General features: G+C 40.5%; 1 protein-coding gene across 1 annotated transcript in view; it reads right to left on the reverse strand.

Annotated features, from left to right (window-relative positions):
• The window catches only part of TTC21B (tetratricopeptide repeat domain 21B), a 397,674-nt gene that overhangs the window by 292,317 nt on the left and 82,582 nt on the right, over nucleotides 1-22,775 (reverse strand). Inside the window, exon 11 of the mRNA XM_053698392.1 lies at nucleotides 5,321-5,521. Coding sequence (XP_053554367.1) covers nucleotides 5,321-5,521 — 201 coding nt within the window. The remainder of the gene's footprint in view (nucleotides 1-5,320; nucleotides 5,522-22,775) is intronic.

Here is a 22,775-nt window from a genome sequence, read left to right on the forward strand (position 1 = left end):
TAGACAGAACATCCACCTTTGTCACAATACACAAATAAATGTATATACACACACAGCCCATTCAAATCATGCAGGTGACATAATACGTGCATAATCACTAAACGATCTATTGTGAATTCCATATAATGTATAAATAGTGGTCATGATAAATAGACCAACAAAAGTCATAGGATGGGAGGTCTCTTATCGTAGGCTCCCTAACAACCAATGCAGTCCCTATAAGGTAATCATCTAGCCAAAGATCCATGCTACAGTAAATATACCACACACAACAAATATCCAACCATTAAACCTATAATTAAAGAGATATATATATCTAGAAGGTGATGACCAACCACCAGAAAAATTTATTGTCATAGGCTCCATACCCTCATAAATATATACATCAGGCAAATCTCATCCAGGCTCAACATACCAATAGCAAATACACCTAATCGCATACTCTGAACATAAATGGCAGATCAAATATAGCAATACGACATATCCTCCTCATGTATCTAGGGGTATGGTAGAAAAATAATGGATATATCGTGTACACTCAGTGTGCCAACAAGACACTGTGGATTCAACGTGGACTCTCAATATACAACAGATTCGTGGACTCTCAGTAGAACAAGAAGAGTATGGGCTCTCAGTGTCCCAAAAACATCAAAAAGCAATTAATGAACAACATAGAAAGATGTTAAAGAAAACAATGCCAGTCCACATTGGCATTTAATCCGCCAGGTTCCCCGGTTTTAGTCTATGGATCCATTTAGCTTCAACTTGTAACAGTCTCTTATTTCTTTTTCCCCCTCTTCCTAATGGTGGTACGTGATCAATTAAGATAAAGCGTAAGTCCTTCACTGTGTGGTTCATCTGTACAAAATGGCGTGCCACAGGTTGTTCCGATACGCTCTCTTTTAGTGCAGTTCTAATGGCACTCCTGTGGTTCGCCATTCTTTTTTTGATATCATCATCCGTCTTTCCAACGTAGAAAATTCCACACGTGCAATTCAAACGGTAAACCACATATGGTGTGGAGCACGTCAAATGGTGTCGAATTTTAAAACACTTATTAGTGTGTGGGTGGTGGAATGTTCTACTTTGTATCATTGAGTTACATGTTGTACACCCAAGACACTTGAAACACCCCAATCTCTTAGATTGTAACCAGGTATCCTTGGTGTATGCGTGTCTTGGGTCGGTGTTCATGAGTAGATCTTGTAGGTTGCGTCCTCTTTTATAACCCATCCTGGGTGGAGGGACTTCTTTAAATGGTAATTCATGATCCGATGCCAGCAAATCCCAATGGTCCTTTACTGACTTGGCAAAGATTCCAACATTTGGTGTATACGTGGTGATACAAGTCATACGTTTATCCTTCGGTTTCTCATCTCTAGGAGTGAGTAGTGTGCCCCTTTCAGTCTCCTTGGCTATATTATGTGCTCGTTGAATAGCATCATAAGTATAACCTCTGTGTAGGAATTTGATGGACATTTCATCCAATTGGGCTTCAGCTTTTTCTTGTACAGAGTTGTTCCTCACTACCCTATATAGTTGTGCTAATGGAATAGCCTTAATGAGAGATTTCGGGTGGCTGCTACTTGCCAGCAGGAGGGAATTCCTGTCAGTAGGTTTCTGATACATAGTAGTCTCCAATTGGCCTTCACCCTTAAAGATTCTCAAAAACAGGAAGTCGATGGACTCTTTGTTCACCACCATCTTAAATTTCACCGGATAGGGGAGATTATTGAGGTTCTGTACCCAGCTGTTCAAATGCTCTTCTGTACCCCTCCACACAAGAAGAACATCATCAATGTATCACATATATTTGATGATTTCAGGGCATTCATACACTTTCATTAACTTGTTCTCATAGTATTCCATATATAAGTTCGCGTATGAGGGGGCCATGTTCGACCCCATGGCGGTCCCCGTGACTTGTTGGTAGTAGTTAGATTCAAACCTGAAGAAATTCAGTGTTAGACATAGCTTCAGAATCTTGATGATAAAATTACTTCTGGGTCCTACATATGGGTATCGTAAAAGAGTATCTTCAACTGCCATCATCCCTTTCTGATGTGGGATGATGGTGTACAGACTTGTAACATCCATAGATACCAAGTAATCATCATCTGAGATATCTTGTAATCGTGAGAGCTGTCCCAATACATCAGTTGAATCTTTCACATATGATCTCATATGTCTAAAGGTTGAAGAAATTAATCAATCCACTGTGCCAATGGGCTCAACAGGGATCCTCTCGCAGACACAATCGGACGTCCAGGCGGCTTTTCCAAGCCCTTGTGCACTTTAGGGAGGGTGTATAGTATGGGGAAGATGGGATATGACACTCGCAGCCAATCATACGCATCCTTGTTGATCCAACCCTCCATCACACCTTCAAGTAAAGTTTTCTCAATTACCTCTTGAAATTGGTTAGTGGGATCTCTTGGTAGCGGAAGATATACCAGATTATCATCCAACTGTGAGAGGATTTCTTCTCTATAATCCTTGTAGTTTAGAACCACAATGGCACCACCTTTATCCGCTTTGCGGATCACTATGCTGGGATTTTGTGACAAACTTTTAATCACCATTCATTCCTCTTTAGAGATGTTCTGTCTGAATTTTACTTCCGGCATTGTTCCAACATCCTGTAGGACCAATCTGGTATATGTTTGTATACTAGAAGCTGTATGCTGAGGGTCAAATGTGCTCTTGTTTCTAAATGTAGCTCCCCGATCCATTTTTTTGAAATGATCCTTCAACTTCAAATTTCTTTTAAATTTCTGGATGTCCAACCATGTGTCAAATTCGTCTGGTCCTTGAGTAGGGACAAAAGTCAACCCTCTGTTAAGAAGCGTCTGTTCTGCTTCTGTAAGTATCCGGTCAGACAGATTCAGTACTATATTATCCTTATTCGTCCACGTCGTGGAGGTCTTCCAGCAGGTCCCACTCCTTATTGGATGTGGTCTTCTTCCTTTTTTCGGTGGCTTGATCTTGTAGTCACCCTTAAAAAATGAGACAGTGATGTTGAGGGACCAGTATATTCATGCATTAATGGGGTGTCGGTATCTGAGCCTGAACTCGTATCAACCGTATTGAGTTGTCTCCTGGTGTATACCCTCTGACGGCGAGGACGTCTTGGTCTAAAACTTTGCCTTTCTTCAGGGCTCAGGATCCATTTATATACCGGTCTCTCCCTGTAATCCTCAATGACTTGTTGTAGTTTTTTATTCTTGAAGGCTATATATATATATATATATATATATATATATATATATATATATATATATATATACATATACATATACACACACACACACATATATATATATATATATATATATATATATATATACACACACACACACACACACACACACACACATATATATATATATATATATATATATATATATATATATATATATATATACAGGTAGCCCTCAGTTTACACCGGGGTTAGGTTCCAGAAGGAATGGTTGTAAATTGAAACCCAGTTTATAATGTAAGTCAATGGGAAGTGAGGGAGATAGGTTCAAGGAACATCTCAAAATTGTCATAAGTAACACCTAATACATTATTTTTAAAGCTTTGAAATGAAGACTTTAAATGCTAAACAGCATTATAAACCTAACAAAATAATCACACAACAGACTTCACTTGCATTTTTCTGCAAACAGTTCTTTCTATGCATTCCAATCTGGACTGATTTATAGACAGGAAGATCTTGTTCCTTTGAAATCTGCTCGATAGCTCAGGTCTGGTTAAACTGATTAATTTCAGCTTGCATGGCTTTGCTGCAACACAAGGGAACAGCTCCACCTACTGGCTATTTTAATAAATTCACTGCTTCTCAATGCTTTTCAATAGCAGTCACATGACTGGAAAAAAAGGTTGTTATTCTGAAACGGTGTAAATTGAACCGATGTAAAATGAGGGTTACCTGTATATATATATATATATATATATATATATATATATATATATATATATATATATACATACATACACACACACATATATATATATATATATATATATATATATACACAATCAATACGATTATTACCTTCATTGTTTATGTCTGCAGATAATCCTGAAAACACAAAACAAATCAAGTGACACTAAATTAATTTATTTTGCAGTGTTACTCCTAATCTAGGGTGTTGGAATCTGTGGTCAAGCCTACTATTGTGTATACTTGAAAATTCTTGATACTGCAAGGCAAGTTACTCGAAAGCGGAGTCACCACAAGAGTATTATCAAAACAATAACATATATATATATGATGTTAAAAGAAAGCCTTATTTGTCCTCTTCACTTAACGTGATTATAAAGTTGAGCACTTCTGTTGGTAGCATATGTGTAATGTAGTTAAGTCGCAAGTTTTTTTAAATTTTGAAAAAAAATATAATATCCTTTTTACTGCATCTTGCTCCTCCCGCATTGTGTTTCCTGTTCTAGAAGGTGTGTGACATCCAAACTCCATCTTAAAGGGATAGTAAAGTCCAAATTAAACTTTCATTATTCAGATAGGGTAGTTCGTTAATTTTAAACAACTTTCTAAATTTACTTTTATCATCATGTTTGCTTTGTTCCCTTGTTATTCTTAGTTGAAAGCTAAACCAAGGTAGGCTCATATGCTAATTTCTAAACCCTTGAAGGCTGCCTCTTATATGAATGCATTTGACAGTTTTTCACAGCTATAGAGCGTTAGTTCATGTGTTTCATATATATAACATTGTGCTCAAGCACGTGAAGTTATTAAGAGTCAACTCTAAATTGCCTGAAATGCAAGTCTGTCAAAAGATCTGAGATAAGGAGACAGTAAGCAGAAGCCTAGATACAAGGTAATTACAGAGGTAGAAAGTATATTTATATAACAGTGTTGGTTATGCATAACTGGGGCATGGTAAATAAAATGATTATCTTTTTGAACAATAACATTTTTGGTGTTTAGTATCCCTTTAATCCATGCTCCATCTTAATCATGAGAGTTTAATTTTGACTTTACGGTCTCTTTAATGTTGAAACTTTAAATTATGAGAAACTAACTGGGCATGGGTGGTAAGCAATTTCATGCTAAGGTTCTCTGCCTATCCTATACATAGAATAGTATAAAAACTTGAATAGTAGAAGTTTGAAGAGGAAAAGGTGGAGTTTCAGTTTCTGGGTTCACTGTGTGGAACCTTGTTAGATTAAACAGCTTGTTGAATGCTACTAGAGTGAGCCAAAAATAACAAAAAATAATTGTTTCAGATAAAAAGGAAAAAACAAAAGCATGTACATACACCAGTCTTCCACTCTAGAAGGTTCAGATTGCTCTTACCTGATTTGGGCAAAAGTTGAGATATTCCCTTACAATCTCAAGCAAGAAATCAGGATTTAGTTTTTCAAAATAAATGATGCCAAGTGGAATCCCATTTAAAGTAGAAAAATGTGTTTCTAGAACGTCACTTAGCAATCCAATAACTTCTTCCTGCCCCTTCTGCTTCTTCATCGCCAGAACTGCCCGCAAATACAACAACTCCTGCATAATAAAGGACAGATCAGTATAACCAGTTGGTAAATACACTCCCCTCTGCATTACATTGTATGTTCAAAGAAAACACAACAATCACAAACTTGTTAACTAAGTCAATTCAAACAGGGTTGATTTAATTCCAGTTGTAGAACATACCAAAGAATGTATATACAATAATTCTCAGACAAAATGGAATTTTTATGAAAAATGCTAACAAGCTTTTCAGTGGACATACAATTCTGCCAATTGAATGTGTTGCTGAAAACATTTAAAGGGACATTAAACACTAAATACATTTTATAGTATTGATTATCCTCTGTCTCTAGTCATGGAAGCCACCATGTTGAAATCTAACCTTCACTGCATTTGCTTGTTGATGTGTTTGCATGTGTGTAACAACGCTTCTTCAGATACCTCCAGTGAAACCTAGGTTCCAAAATGGTGGCACCTATAATTAAAGAAAGGTGCATTTAGTGTTTAATGTCCATTTAAACATTGCATAGGAGGTAGTGTTATAATTTTGGTTGCAATAAACCGTTTCTAACTGACGTGCTGTCATAGGAGGCAGGTAAGGCAGCGCCTCACCTGTCCTATGTGTGTATTACACTTTTTTATTTAAATATGTTCAAATAAAAACATAATTTATGCTTACCTGATAAATTTATTTCTCTTGTAGTGTGTTCAGTCCACGGGTCATCCATTACTTATGGGATATATTCTCCTTCCCAACAGGAAGTTGCAAGAGGATCACCCAAGCAGAGCTGCTATATAGCTCCACCCCTCACATGTCATATCCAGTCATTCGACCGAAACAAGACGAGAAAGGAGAAACTAGGGTGCAGTGGTGACTGGAGTTTTAATTAAAATTTAGAACTGCCTCAAAAAAAGACAGGGCGGGCCGTGGACTGAACACACTACAAGAGAAATAAATTTATCAGGCAAGCATAAATTATGTTTTCTCTTGTTAAGTGTGTTCAGTCCACGGGTCATCCATTACTTATGGGATACCAATACCAAAGCTAAAGTACACGGATGATGGGAGGGACAAGGCAGGAACTTTAAACAGAAGGAACCACTGCCTGTAGAACCTTTCTCCCAAAAACAGCCTCCGAAGAAGCAAAAGTGTCAAATTTGTAAAATTTTGAAAAGGTATGAAGTGAAGACCAAGTTGCAGCCTTGCAAATCTGTTCAACAGAGGCCTCATTCTTAAAGGCCCAGGTGGAAGCCACAGCTCTAGTGGAATGAGCTGTAATTCTTTCAGGGGGCTGCTGTCCAGCAGTCTCATAGGCTAAACGTATTATGCTACGAAGCCAAAAAGAGAGAGAGGTGGCCGAAGCCTTTTGACCTCTCCTCTGTCCAGAATAAACGACAAACAGAGAAGAAGTTTGCCGAAAATCCTTAGTTGCCTGTAAGTAGAACTTCAGGGCACGGAATACGTCCAGATTATGCAAAAGACGTTCCTTCTTTGAAGAAGGGTTAGGACATAATGATGGAACAACAATCTCCTGATTGATATTCCTATTAGAAACAACCTTAGGTAAAAATCCAGGTTTAGTACGCAAAACTACCTTGTCTGAATGAAAAATCAGATAAGGAGAATCGCAATGTAAGGCAGATAACTCAGAGACTCTTCGAGCCGAGGAAATAGCCATCAAAAACAGAACTTTCCAAGATAAAAGCTTAATATCAATGGAATGAAGGGGTTCAAACGGAACACCCTGAAGAACTTTAAGAACCAAGTTTAAGCTCCACGGAGGAGCAACAGTTTTAAACACAGGCTTAATCCTAGCCAAAGCCTGACAAAAAGCCTGAACGTCTGGATTCTCTGCCAGACGTTTGTGTAAAAGAATAGAAAGAGCAGAAATCTGTCCCTTTAACGAACTAGCGGATAAACCCTTTTCTAAACCCTCTTGTAGAAAAGACAATATCCTAGGAATCCTAACCTTACTCCATGAGTAACTCTTGGATTCACACCAATGTAAATATTTACGCCATATCTTATGGTAAATTTTTCTGGTAACCGGTTTCCGAGCCTGTATCAATGTATCAATAACCGACTCCGAGAAACCACGCTTTGAGAGAATCAAGCGTTCAATCTCCATGCAGTCAGCCTCAGAGAAATTAGGCTTGGATGGTTGAAAGGACCCTGAAGTAGAAGGTCCTGCCTCAGAGGCAGAGACCATGGTGGACAGGACGACATGTCCACTAGGTCTGCATACCAGGTCCTGCGTGGCCACGCAGGCGCTATCAGAATCACTGATGCTCTTTCCTGTTTGATCCTGGCAATCAGACGAGGCAGCAACGGAAACGGTGGGAACACATAAGCCATGTTGAAAAATCCAAGGGGCTGCTAGTGCATCTACCAGCACCGCTCCCGGGTCCCTGGACCTGGATCCGTAACAAGGAAGCTTGGCGTTCTGGCGAGAAGCCATGAGATCCAGTTCCGGTTCGCCCCAACGAAGAATCAGTTGAGCAAATATCTCCGGGTGAAGTTCCCACTCCCCCGGGTGAAAGGTCTGGCGGCTTAGAAAGTCCGCCTCCCAGTTCTCCACGCCTGGGATGTAGATCGCTGACAGATGGCAAGAGTGAGACTCTGCCCAGCGAATTATCTTTGAGACTTCTAACATCGATAGGGAACTCCTGGTTCCCCCTTGATGATTGATGTAAGCCACAGTTGTGATGTTGTCCGACTGAAATCTGATGAACCTCAGTGTTGCTAACTGAGGCCAAGCTAGAAGAGCATTGAATATCGCTCTTAATTCCAGAATGTTTATTGGAAGGAGTTTCTCCTCCTGAGTCCATGATCCCTGAGCCTTCAGGGAATTCCAGACTGCGCCCCAGCCTAGAAGGCTGGCATCTGTTGTTACAATCGTCCAATCTGGTCTGCGAAAAGTCATTTCCTTGGACAGATGAATCCGATACAACCACCAGAGAAGAGAATCTCTGGTCTCCTGGTCCAGATTTAGTAAAGGGGACAGATCTGAGTAATCCCCATTCCACTGACTCAGCATGCATAATTGCAGCGGTCTGAGATGCAGGCGCGCAAATGGCACTATGTCCATTGCCGCGACCATTAAGCCGATTACTTCCATGCACTGAGCTACTGATGGGCTTGGAATGGAATGAAGTACACGGCAAGCATTTAGGATTTTTGATAACCTGGACTCCGTCAGGTAAATCTTCATTTCTACAGAATCTATAAGAGTCCCTAGAAAGGGAACCCTTGTGAGTGGTAACAGAGAACTCTTTTCCATGTTCACTTTCCACCCATGCGACCTCAGAAATGCTAGAACTATCTCTGTATGAGACTTTGCATTTTGAAAACTTGACGCTTGTATCAGAATGTTGTCTAAGTACGGAGCCACTGCTATGCCTCGCGGTCTTAGTACCGCCAGAAGCGAGCCCAGAACCTTTGTAAAAATTCTCGGGCCGTAGCTACAAACTGGTAATGCCTGTCTAGAAAGGCAAACCTTAGGTACCGATAGTGATCTTTGTGAATCGGTATGTGAAGGTAGGCATCCTTTAAGTTCACTGTGGTCATATACTGACCCTCTTGGATCATGGGTAGGATGGTTCGAATAGTCTCCATTTTGAATGATGGAACTCTTAGGAATTTGTTTAAGATCTTTAGGTCCAAGATTGGTCTGAAGGTTCCCTCTTTCTTGGGAACCACAAACAGATTTGAGTAAAATCCTTGCCCTTGTTCCGTCCGCGGAACTGGGTGGATCACCCCCATTACTAGGAGGTCTTGTACACAGTGAAGAAAAGCCTCTTTCTTTATTTGGTTTGCTGATAACCTTGAAAGATGAAATCTCCCTTGTGGAGGAGAAGCTTTGAAGTCCAGAAGGTATCCCTGAGATATAATCTCCAACGCCCAGGGATCCTGGACATCTCTTGCCCAAGCCTGGGCGAAGAGAGAAAGTCTGCCCCCCACTAGATCCGTTTCCGGATAGGGGGCCCTCTCTTCATGCTGTCTTAGGGGCAGAAGTAGGCTTTCTGGCCTGCTTGCCCTTGTTCCAGGACTGGTTGCTTTTCCAACCCTGTCTGTAACGAGCAGCAGTTCCTTCCTGTTTTGGAGCGGAGGAAGTTGATGCTGCTCCTGCCTTGAAATTACGAAAGGCACGAAAACTAGACTGTTTGGCCTTTGTTTTGGCCCTGTCCTGAGGAAGGGTGTGACCCTTACCTCCAGTAATGTCAGCAATAATCTCCTTCAAGCCGGGCCCGAATAAGGTTTGCCCTTTGAAAGGAATATTAAGCAATTTAGATTTAGAGGTTACATCTGCTGACCAGGATTTAAGCCATAGCGCTCTGCACGCCTGAATGGCGAATCCGGAGTTCTTAGCCGTTAGTTTGGTTAAATGCACAACGGCATCCGAAACAAATGCATTAGCTAGCTTAAGGGCTTTAAGCTTGTTCAAAGTCTCATCCAATGGTGCTGTGCGAATAGCCTCTTTCAGAGACTCAAACCAGAAAGCCGCTGCAGCTGTGACGGGCGCAATGCATGCAAGGGGCTGTAATATAAAACCTTGTTGAACAAACATTTTCTTAAGGTAACCTTCTAATTTTTTATCCATTGGATCTGAGAAAGCACAACTATCCTCCACCGGAATAGTGGTACGCTTGGCTAAAGTAGAAACTGCTCCCTCCACCTTAGGGACCGTCTGCCATAAGTCTCGTGTGGTGGCGTCTATTGGGAAATTTTTTCTAAATATCGGAGGAGGGGAAAAAGGCACACCGGGTTTATCCCACTCCTTGTTAATAATCTCTGTAAGCCTTTTAGGTATAGGAAAAACGTCAGTACACACCGGGTACCAGGCATAGTATTTATCCAGCCTACATAATTTCTCTGGGATTGCAACCGTGTCGCAATCATTCAGAGCCGCTAATACCTCCCCTAGTAATACACGGAGGTTCTCAAGCTTAAATTTAAAATTTGATATTTCTGAATCCGGTCTCCCTGGATCAGATCCGTCACCCATAGAATGAAGCTCTCCGTCCTCATGTTCTGCAAATTGTGACGCAGCGTCAGACATGGCCCTCATATCATCAGCGCGCTCTGTCCTTAACCCAGAGCTATCGCGCTTGCCTCTTAACTCAGGCAAATTAGATAATACTTCTTTCATAACATTAGCCATATCTTGTAAAGTGATTTGTAAGTGCCTTGATGTGCTTGGCGCCACAATCTCACGCACCTCCTGAGCGGGAGGCGAAGGTACTGACACGTGAGGAGAGTTAGGCGGCATAACTTCCCCCTCGTTGTCTGGTGATAATTTCTTTACCGGTAAAGACAGACTTTTATTTAAAGTAACATCAATACAATTGGTACACATATTTCTATTGGGCTCCACATTGGCCTTTAAACATAATGAGCAAGCAGATTCATCTGTGTCAGACATGTTTAAACAGACTAGCAATGAAGCTATCAAGCTTGGAAATTTCTTTCAATAAGTTTACAAGCAATATAAAAAACGCTGCAGCGCTTTTAAAAACACAAAAAAAACTGTCACAGTTGAAATAACAATGAACTAATACGGTTATAGCAACCAATTTTAAACAGTAAATGTATGAAATTAGCAGAGGATTGCACCCATTAGCAAAAGGATGATTAACCCCTCAATACCCAAAACGGATAATCAATTTAAGATTTAACGCTTTTCTCACAGTCAAACACACTGTCACAGGTCTGCTGTGACTGATTACCTCCCTCAAAAATGAATTTTGAAGACCCCTGAGCTCTCTGGAGACGTCCTGGATCAAAGAGGAAGAAGCAGGAAGACTGTGCTAGAATTTTAACTGCGCAACAAGGCGCTAAAAAAAGGTCCCTCCCACTCATATCACAACAGTGGGAGACCTGATATATCGGTGTCTATGCAGAAATATACGTTAGCCATGTGGAAAAAAATCATGCCCAAAAAGATTTATCACCAAAGTACCTCACAAAACGAATAACATGCCAGTAAACGTTTTTAAAAAACAACTTTCCAGTGTTATGCAAAGTTATCACTAAGCCTGCTACCAGTCGCTTCTACTGCAGTTAAGGCTCATACATTGATTTCAGTGCTAACAGTATTTAAAGTTAAATTCTAGTCCCTAGAAAATAACTCAACTGCGCATACATTTATCAGCCTGATACCAGTCGCTACTACTGCATTAAAGGCTGTACTTACGTCATATGGGTAACAGCAGTGTTTTCATAGTCAATTCCATTCCTAGAAAATATTTTACTGCACATACCTCATTTGCGGGGGACCCCGCATGCTATTCCCTTCTCCGAAGATACCCCACTCCTCAGAATGTGCGAGAACAGCCAGTGGATCTTAGTTACGTCTGCTAAGATCATAGAAAAAACGCAGGCAGATTCTTCTTCTAAATACTGCCTGAGAGAACAAACAGCACACTCCGGTGCTATTTTAAAATAATAAACTTTTGATTGAAGAATGTTACTCCTATGTCCTCTCACAACCTCCTTTGTTGAGACTTGCAAGAGAATGACTGGGTATGACATGTGAGGGGTGGAGCTATATAGCAGCTCTGCTTGGGTGATCCTCTTGCAACTTCCTGTTGGGAAGGAGAATATATCCCATAAGTAATGGATGACCCGTGGACTGAACACACTTAACAAGAGAAAAAAAGGTTAAAGTTAATATACAAACTCTTTTATTTGTAGCCAAGGTAACCCCACCTAGCCCCCCCCCCCCCCCGACCCCCCTGCAGAGCTCAGCAACATATGGCAGCTAGGGGAGGTCAGTGTCGGTTGCACTGGACTCTAGTAACTCAGAGGTTTATTAGCAATGTACAGAGTTACAGAAAAATGCTGTCAGATAGTGTTGTGAAAGCATTTGCTTTTTTAAGGTTGGTTAAAACTAAAACAAAAAAACACTTTTTTTCTTCCCCCCCCATTTACTATACAAGTTTCCACTTTGTAGAAGAAGCTCACAGATATTCTTCCCGATCACCTGACAAGAACAGCATAGCACACAATGTCAGTGTTTGGGAAGAATGCCGGTCAGTTTATGAGGTAGTAAAACATCAACACATATGAGCTTGTTGTTGTCTGAGTTTCTCCTATGGAAAGTGAGCATGGCCAGCCTGGGAGAACAAGTACTCTAAAGTCTAGAAGGTATGTTTCAAGCTTTGAATTGGGATTAAATATTTACATATAAACATTTTTTTATATGCTGCCTGTGACTAAATTGGATAAGTATGTAATACTGCCTAAAGTATTGGATAAGTATGTAATACTGCCTAAAATATAATGCAAGAAATAATGTAGAAATATTTGCAGTCATTAAAACAGGTGGGAGAGGAGTATGATCATATTTGCATTTCTGCTGCATAGATTGTTGACCTGCAAATAAATATTTATATTGTTACTGAAATCGCTGTTATGTTCTTTAGCCCTAATTTTCTGTACCTCCACGTTTTATATCAAATCTTGTATAAGAGTTTGTGTTGAACAAGGAGCACTTGCTTCTTTTTGTTGTTGTTACATGTTATAAGTTTCCTGAGCCTCTGTGCACCATATATCCCTGCTTATTGTTCTTAGAGGGGATGATACACTTTATGACAGGTTCCATTATATATATATATATACACACACATACACACACACGTTGAGCTCGTAAGTTTACATACCCTGGAATATGACTAACACAAAAAAATTTCTTTCACTCATGGTTAGTGTTTGGCTGAAGCCATTTATTATCAATCAACTATGTTTACTCTTTTTAAATCATAATGAGAAATAGAAACTACCCAAATGACCCTGATCAAAAGTTTACATACCCTGGTGATTTTGGCCTGATAACATGCACACAAGTTGACACAAAGGGGTTTGAATGGCTATTAAAGGTAGCCATCCTCTCCTGTGACCTGTTTGCTTGTAATGAGTGTGTGTGTGTGTGTGTGTGTGTATGTGTGTATAAAAGGTCAATGAGTTTCTGGACTCCTGACAGACCCTTGAATCTTTCATCCAGTGCTGCACTGACATTTCTGAATTCTGAGTCATGGGGAAAGCAAAAGAATTGTCAAAGGATCTGCGGGAAAAGGTAGTTGAACTGTATAAAACAGGAAAGGGATATAAAAAGATATCCAAGGAATTGAGAATGCAAATCAGCAGTGTTCAAACTCTAATCAAGAAGTGGAAAATGAGGGGTTCTGTTTGATAACATACTGCATTCATCTTGCCATCAATTCTGACCAAATTTCCTGTGCCTTTGTAGCTCACACATCCCCAAAACATCAGCTATCCACCACCGTTTTTCACCATAGGTATAGTGTACCTTTCATCATAAGCCTTGTTGACTCCTCTCCAAATGTAGCGTTTATGGTTGTGGCCAAAAAGCTCAATTTTGGTCTCATCACTCCAAATAACTTTGTGCCAGAAGGTTTGAGGCTTGTCTCTGTGCTGTTTGGCATATTGTAAGCGGGATACTTTGACAATTCTTTTGCTTTCCCCATGACTCAGAATCCAGAATCGTCAGGGCAGCACTGGATGAAAGATGCAAAGGTCTGTCAGGAGTCCAGAAATTAATTGACCTTTTATACACACACACTAATTACAAGCAAACAGATCAAAGGTGAGGATGGTTACCTTTAATAGCCATTCAAACCCCTTTGCGTCAACTTGTGTGCATGTTATCAGGCCAAAATCACCACATTATGTAATCTTTTGATCAGGGTCATTTGGGTAGTTCTGTTTCTCATTATGATTTAAAAAGAGTAAACACAGTTGATTGATAATAAATGGCTTCAGCCAAACACTAACCATGAGTGAAAGAAAAGTTGTGTTATCATTCATATTCTCTGAAAAATGGCCAAGAAATCATAAATTCTGCCAGGGTATGTAAACTTATGAGCACCCAGGGCTGAGCATGTTGCAGGGTCATGGGATGTGTACCCGGTCCGGTATGAGAGTGCAGTTCCCTTCCGTGTTTTGTATATGTCTAGGGTGATTACATATGCCTGTGCACCCTTCCCTTGTTCCCAGTCTGTTTGGATTTGAAAGCTTGCATTGTGTGGCTGTTTTAGGGTCCCAGGTATTGGAAAGGACCTTGACAAGGTACCTGGGCTTGTCCCATTTGGCCAGATGCGGTAACTAACCTTTACATTTTTGCTTTTAAATCTTAGCTGAGAGCTTGTAAGTGAGTGCTGGGTTTTCTCTGTGTGTTGTATTAATTTGTTTTGTAATTTTCCCTATGGTTCTTGCACCCAGACCTGACTGGGGTTAACTGCCTGTGACTCTGGGGACAGCACAGCTTCCTGTGAGTGCCAGTGGCACCCAGGGCTGAGCATGTTGCAGGGTCATGGGATGTGTACCCGGTCCGGTATGAGAGTGCGGTTCCCTTCCGTGTTTTGTATATATATATATATATATATATATATATATATATATATATATATATATATATATATATATATATATATATATATATACACACATACATATATACATACACACACACACACACACACATACAGTGGTGATCTTTGTACCAGTAAAAGAGTGTAAAAGGCTTCATGTTAGATTAGATGTTTAATATTTCACTTGTGTTTAATGGAAATTTAGATAAAACTCACTTAAAACAAAATGTATACTTACCTGATAAATGTATTTATTCCCGGATATGGGGAGTCCACAGCATCATCATTTACTGTTGGGAATATCTCTCCTGGCAGGAGGAGGCAAAGAACACCACAGCCAAGCTGCTAAGTATCACTCCCCTTCCCACAAACCCCAGCCATTCGAATGAAAGAAAATGGAGAAAAAAAAAGAGCAACAGAATTTGTAGAGGTGCCTGAGGTCTAGACTAAAATAACTGTCTCAAAATAAAGGGCGGGCCGTGGACTCACCATATCCGGAAATAAATAAATTTATCAGAGAAGCATAAATTTTGTTTTCTTTCCTATATGGTGAGTCCATGGTGTCATCAGGCAGACCTAAACCGAAGGCATCACCGCTTGAAGAACCTTTCTCCCAAAAGAAGCCTCAGCCGAGGCAAAAGTATCAAATTTATAAAATTTGGAAAAAGTATGTAAAGAGGACCAAGTTGCAGACTTGCAAATCTGGTCCACGGAAGCTTCATTTTTAAAAGCCCAAGAAGAGTTGACAGCCTTTGTGGAATGAGCTGTAATTGTCAAAGGAGGCTGCTGTCCTGCAGTCTCATAAGCCAAACAAATTATACTTCTCAACCAGAGAGAAAGAGAAGTAGCAGTAGCTTTCTGACCCTTACGTTTCCTGTCACGTTTTATATAATGGATCTATATGTAGAGAAAACTGTATTAATAATATATGCTTTGATACATTTTGGTATGATGTAGCAATAGTAGAGAACGATAAATGACTATTTATCGTTATTCTACAATTTGCAAAAATCTTACTCAATTGAGGTAGTATCCCAGAAAATTTCCAGGAAAACATAATTTATGCTTACCTGATAAATTTATTTCTCTTGTAGTGTATCCAGTCCACGGATCATCCATTACTTGTGGGATATATTCCCTTCACAACAGGAAATTGCAAGAGGATCACCCACAGCAGAGCTGCTATATAGCTCCTCCCCTCACATGTCATATCCAGTCATTCGACCGAAACAAGACAAGAAAGGAGAAACCATAGGGTGCAGTGGTGACTGTAGTTTAATAAAAAATTTAGATCTGCCTTAAAAAGACAGGGCGGGCCGTGGACTGGATACACTACAAGAGAAATAAATTTATCAGGTAAGCATAAATTATGTTTTCTCTTGTTAAGTGTATCCAGTCCACAGATCATCCATTACTTCTGGGATACCAATACCAAAGCTTAAGTACACGGATGATGGGAGGGACAAGGCAGGAACTTAAACGGAAGGAACCACTGCATGTAGAACCTTTCTCCCAAAAACAGCCTCCGAAGAAGCAAAAGTGTCAAATTTGTAAAATTTTGAAAAAGTGTGAAGCGAAGACCAAGTCGCAGCCTTGCAAATCTGTTCAACAGAGGCCTCATTCTTAAAGGCCCAGGTGGAAGCCACAGTTCTAGTAGAATGAGCTGTACTCCTTTCAGGGGGCTGCTGTTCAGCAGTCTCATAGGCTAAGCGAATTATGCTTCGAAGCCAAAAGGAGAGAGAGGTTGCAGAAGCTTTTTGACCTCTCCTTTGTCCAGAATAAACGACAAACAGAGCAGATGTTTGACGAAAATCTTTAGTTGCCTGTAAGTAGAACTTCAAGGCACGGACTACGTCCAGATTATGCAAAAGATGTTCCTTCTTTGAAGAAGGATTAGGGCACAATGATGGGACAACAATCTCTTGATTGATATTCCTGTTAGAAACCACCTTAGGTAAAAACCAGGATTAGTACGCAGAACTACCTTGTCTGAATGGAAAATCAGATAAGGAGAATCACAATGTAAGGCAGATAACTCAGAGACTCTTCGAGCTGAGGAAATAGCCATCAAAAACAGAACTTTCCAAGATAAAAACATAATTTATGCTTACCTGATAAATTTATTTCTCTTGTAGTGTATCCAGTCCACGGATCATCCATTACTTATGGGATATATTCTCCTTCCCAACAGGAAGCTGCAAGAGTCCAACCCACAGCAAAGCTGCTATATAGCTCCTCCCCTAACTGCCATTACCAGTCATTCGACCGAAAACATGCAGAGAAAGGAAAACCATAGGGTGCAGTGGTGACTGTAGTTTAATGGAAAAATTACCTGCCTTAAAGTGACAGGGCGGGCCGTGGACTGGATACACTACAAGAGAAATAAATTTATCAGGTAAGCATAAATTATGTTTTCTCTTGTTAAGTGTATCCAGTCCACGGATCATCCATTACTTATGGGATACCAATACCAAAGCTAAAGTACACGGATGATGCGAGGGACAAGGCAGGTACTTAAACGGAAGTTACCACTGCCTGTAAAAAACCCTTTCTCCCAAAAATAGCCTCCGAAGAAGCAAGGTATCAAATTTGTTAAATTTGAAAAAGTATGAAACGCAGACCAAGACTCCATCTTGTAATCTGTTCAACAGAAGCCACATTTAAAAAAAGGCCCAAGTGAAAACCACAGCTCTAGTAGAATGAGCTGTAATCCCTTCAGGAGGCTGCTGTCCAGCAGTCTCATAAGCTAAATGAATTATGCTTTTTAACCAAAAAGACAGAGAGGTTGCTGAAGTCCTTTGACCTCTCCTCTGTCCAGAATAGACAACAAACAAGGTGAATGTTTGATGAAAATCTGTAGTAGCTTGTAAGTAAAACTTTAAAACACGAACCACGTCCAAATTGTGTAATAGACGTTCCTTCTTTGAAGAAGGATTAGGATACAAGAATGGAACAACAATCTCTTGAGTGATATTCTTGTTAGATACCACCTTAGGTAAAAACCCAGGTTGGTACACAGGACTCCTTATCCGTACGGAGAACCAGATAAGGAGAATCACATTGCAACGCAGATAACTCGGAGACTCTATGAGCCGAGGAAATAGCTACCAAAAAGGAACTTTCCAAGATAGAAGTTTGATATCTATGGAATGAAAAGGTTCAAATGGAACTCCTTGAAGAACCTTAAGAACCAGCTTTAAGCTCCATGGCGGAGCAACATTTTTAACCACAGGCTTGGTTCTAACCAAAGCCTGACCAAATGCCTGAACATCTAGAATACCTGCCAGACGCTTGTGCAAAAGAATAGACAGAGTAGAAATCTGTCCTTTTAAAGAACTAGCTGACAACCCTTTTCTCAAAATCATCTTGGAGAAAAGATAATATCCTGGGAATCCAGACTTTACTCCATGAGTAACCCTTGGATTCATAACAATAAGATATTTACACCATATCTTATGTTAAATTTTCCTAGAGACAGGCTTTTATGCCTGTATTAAGGTATCAATTACTGACTCGGAGAAGCCATGCTTTGATACATCAAGCGTTCTGTCTCCAGGCAGTCCATCTCAGATTAGTTATATTTAGATGGTTGAAAAGACCCTGAGGTAGAGGGTCCTGTCTCAGAAGCAGAGACCGTGGTGGAAAGGATGACATGTCCACCAGATCTGCATACCAGGTCCTGCGTGGCCACGCAGGCGCTGTCAAAAGCACCAAAGCACTCTCCTGCTTGATCTTGTGCAAACCCCTCAGGAGGGAATTCCCACTCCCCCGGATGAAAAGTCTGACGACTTAGAAAATCTGCCTCCCAGTTCTCAACACCTGGGATAGGGATAGCTTTTAGACAAGAGTGAGTCTCTGTCCAGTGAATTATTTTAAGACTTCTAACATTGCTAGGGAACTTCTGTTCCCCCTTGATGGTTGATGTAAGCCACAGTCGTGATATTGTCCGACTGAAATATGATGTACCTCAGAGTTGCTAACTGAGGCCAAGTCTGAAAAGCATGGAATATCGCTCCCAGTTCCAGAATATTCATTAGAAGGAGGGTCTCCTCCTGAGTCCCACTATCCCTGAGCCTTCAGGGAGTTCCAGACTGTATCCCAACCTAAAAGGCTGGCATCTGTTGTAACAATTGTCCCATCTGACCTGCGGAAGGTCATACCCTTGGACAGATGTACCCGAGATAGTCACCAGAGAAGAGAATCTCTGGTTTCTTGGTCCGGATTTAACAGGAGAACAAATCTGTGTAATCCCCGTTCCTCTAGCTGAGCATGCATAGTTGCAGTGGTCTGAAATGTAGGCGTGCAAACGGTACTATGTCCCTTGCCGCTACCATTAAGCCGATTACATTCATGTACTGAGCCACCAAAGGGCGCGGATGGAATGAAGAACACGGCAGAAATTTAGAAACTTTGACAACCTGGACTCCGTCAGGTAAATTTTAATTTCTACAAAATCTATCAGAATCCCTAGGAGGGAAACCCTTGATATGGGGATACAGAACTCTTTCCTTGTTCACTTTCCACCCATGCGATCTCAGAAATGCCAGTACTACGTCCGTATGAGACTTGGCAACTTGGATGTTTGACGCCTGTATCAGGATGTCGTCTAAATAAGGGGCCACTTCTATGCCCCGCGGCCTAAGGACCGCCAAAAGTGACCCCAGAACCTCCATAAAGATTCTAGGGGCTGTAGTTAACCCAAAGGAAAGAGCTACAAACTGGTAATGCCTGTCTAGAAAGGCAAACCTGAAAAACCGATGGTGATCTTTATGCATCGTAATGTGAGGATAAGCATCCTTCAAATCCATTGTAGTCCTCTATTGACTCTCCTGGATCATAGTTAAGATGGTACGAATAGTTTCCATCTTAAATGATAGAATTCTAAAGAATTTGTTTAAGATCTTTTAGATCCAAAATAGGTCTGAAGGTTTCCTTTCCTTGGGAACCACAAACCGATTTGAGGAAAACTGTGTCCCTGTTCCTCTATTGGAACTGAATGGGTCACGTACACAATGCAAGAATGTCTCTTTCTTTATCTGGTTTGCAGATAAATGTGAAAGGCAAAAACTCCCCTTTTTTGGGGGGGAAAGCTTTGAAATCCAGAAGATATCTCTGGGGTATAATTTCCAATGCCCAGGGATCCTGGGCATCTCTTGCCCACGCCTGGGCGAAGAATGAAGTCTGCCCCCTATAGGATCCGTTACCAGATAGGGGTCCGTTCCTCATGCTGTTTTAGAGGCAGCAGCAGGCTCCTTGACCTGCTTATCTTTGTTCCAGGTCCGGTTGTCTCCAGACCGCCTTGGACTGAGCAAAAGTTCCCTCTTATTTTGCCTTAGAGGAAGTTGATGTGACACCTGCCTTGAATTTTCGAAAGGCACGAAAATTAGGCCTTTTTTGTCCCTTGATTTGGACCTGTCCTGAGGAAGGGCATGATCTTTTCCTCCAGTGATATAAGTAATAATCTCCTTCAAACTAGGCCTGAATAGTGTCTGCCCCTTGAAGGGAAGTTAAGTAGCTTATTTATTAAAGTCACGACAGTTGACCATGATATAAGCCATAGCGCTCTGCGCGCCAGTATAGTAAAAAACAGAATTCTTAGCCGTTAGTCTAGTCAAAGGAACAAAGGCATCAGAAAACAAAGGAATTGGCTAGCTTAAGTGCTCTAAGCTTGTCAAATATATTCATCCAATGGAGCCTGTAAAGCCTCATCAAGAGACTCAAACCAGAACGCCGCAGCAGCAGTGACAGGAGCAATGCGTGCAAGGGGCTGCAGGATAAAACCTTGTTGAATAAACATTTTTTATCCATTGGATCTAAAAAAGCACAACAGTCCTCGCCAGAGGTAGTGGTACGCTTAGCTAGAGTAGAAACTCTTCTCTCCACCTTAGGAACTGTCTGCCATAAGTCCGTGTGGTGGCAACTATTAGAAAACATTCTTCTAAAAAATAGGAGGGGAAGAGAACGGCACACCTGGTCTATCCCATTCCTTATGAAAAATTTTAGTAAACCTCTTTAGGTATTGGAAAAACATAAGTACACACCGGCACTGCATATTATTTATCCAGTCTACACAATTTCTCTGGCACTGCGATTGTACACATTCATTCAGAGCAGCTAAAGCCTCCCTGAGCAACAAGTGGAGGTTCTCAAGCATAAATTTTAAATGTAGAAATATCAGAATCAGGTTAAATCATCTTCCCTGAGTCACAAATATCACCCACAGACTAAGCATATTGTGAGGTAGTATCAGACATGGTTCTTAAAGCGTCTGTATGCTCTGTATCTACCCCCAGAGCTGTTTTGCTTTCCTTTAATTTCAGGTAGTCTGACTAATACTGCTGCCAGTGTATTATACACAACCTTTGCCATGTCTTGTAAAATAAACGCTATGGGCGCCATTGATATACTTGGCGCCATTTGAGCGTGAGTCCCTGGAGCGGGAGTCAAAGGGTCTGACACGTGGGGAGAGTTAGTCGGCATAACTTCCCCCTCAACAGAATCCTCTGGTAAAATAAACGCTATGGGTGCCCTTGATGTACTTGGCGCCATTTGAGCGTGAGTCCCTAAAGCGGGAGTCAAAGGGTCTGACACGTGGGGAGAGTTAGTCGGCATAACTTCCCCCTCGACAGAATCCTCTGGTGATAATGTTTTTAAATACAAAAAATTATCTTTATTGTTTAACATGAAATCAGTACATCTGGTACACATTCTAAAATGGGGTTCCACCATGGCTTTAAACATAATAAACACAGAGCCTCCTCTATGTTAGACATGTTAGAACTAATAAAGAGACTAGTAAGCTTGGAAAACACTTTAAATCAAGTTAACAAGCAAATATAACAAACGTTACTGTGCCTTTAAGAGAAACAAATTTTGTCAAAATTTGAAAAACAGTGAAAAAAGGCAGTAAATCAAACGAAATTTTTACAGTACATGTAATAAGGTTAACAGAGCATTGCACCCACTTGAAATTGTATTATTAACCCCTTAATGCAAAAAAAATAAAAAAAAAAAAAAAAAAAAAAAACGACATTTTTTTAAACAGACACAACAAAACTGCCACAGCTGAGCTGTGGATTACCTTCCCTATAACTGTTTCTATGCAAAATTTAAGCCAGCCATGTGGAAAAAATTAGGCCCCAATAAGTTTTATCACCAAACATATGTTAAAAAACGATTAAACATGCCAGCAAACGTTTTAAAACACATTCTTATAAGAGTATGTATGTCTATTAATAAGCCTGATCCAGTCGCTATCACTGCATTTAAGGCTTTACTTACATTACTTCGGTATCAGCAGTATTTTCTTAGTCAATTCCATTCCTTAGAAAAATATATTACTGCACATACCTTAGCATATATCTCTATCAATCAGCCTGGTACCAGTCGCTTTCACTGCATTTAAAGGCTGTACTTACATTACTTCGGTATCAGCAGTATTTTCTTAGTCAATTCCATTCCTTAGAAAAATATTTTACTGCACATACCTTATTTGCAGGAAAACCTGCACGCCATTCCCCCTCTGAAGTACCTTACTCCTCAGAATGTGTGAGAACAGCAACTGGATCTTAGTTACGTCTGCTAAGATCATAGAAAAAACGCAGGCAGATTCTTCTTCCAAATACTGCCTGAGATAAACAGCACACTCCGGTGCCATTTAAAAATAACAAACTTTTGATTGAAGAAATAAACTAAGTATAAAAAACCACAGACTCTCACGACCTCCTATCTATGTTGAGACTTGCAAGAGAATGACTGGTAATGGCAGTTAGGGGAGGAGCTATATAGCAGCTTTGCTGTGGGTGGACTCTTGCAGCTTCCTGTTGGGAAGGAGAATATATCCCATAAGTAATGGATGATCCGTGGACTGGATACACTTAACAAGAGAAAGTTTAAT

Source organism: Bombina bombina, chromosome 1 (assembly GCF_027579735.1).
Source record: "Bombina bombina isolate aBomBom1 chromosome 1, aBomBom1.pri, whole genome shotgun sequence".
In the NCBI taxonomy this organism is placed as follows: domain Eukaryota; kingdom Metazoa; phylum Chordata; class Amphibia; order Anura; family Bombinatoridae; genus Bombina; species Bombina bombina.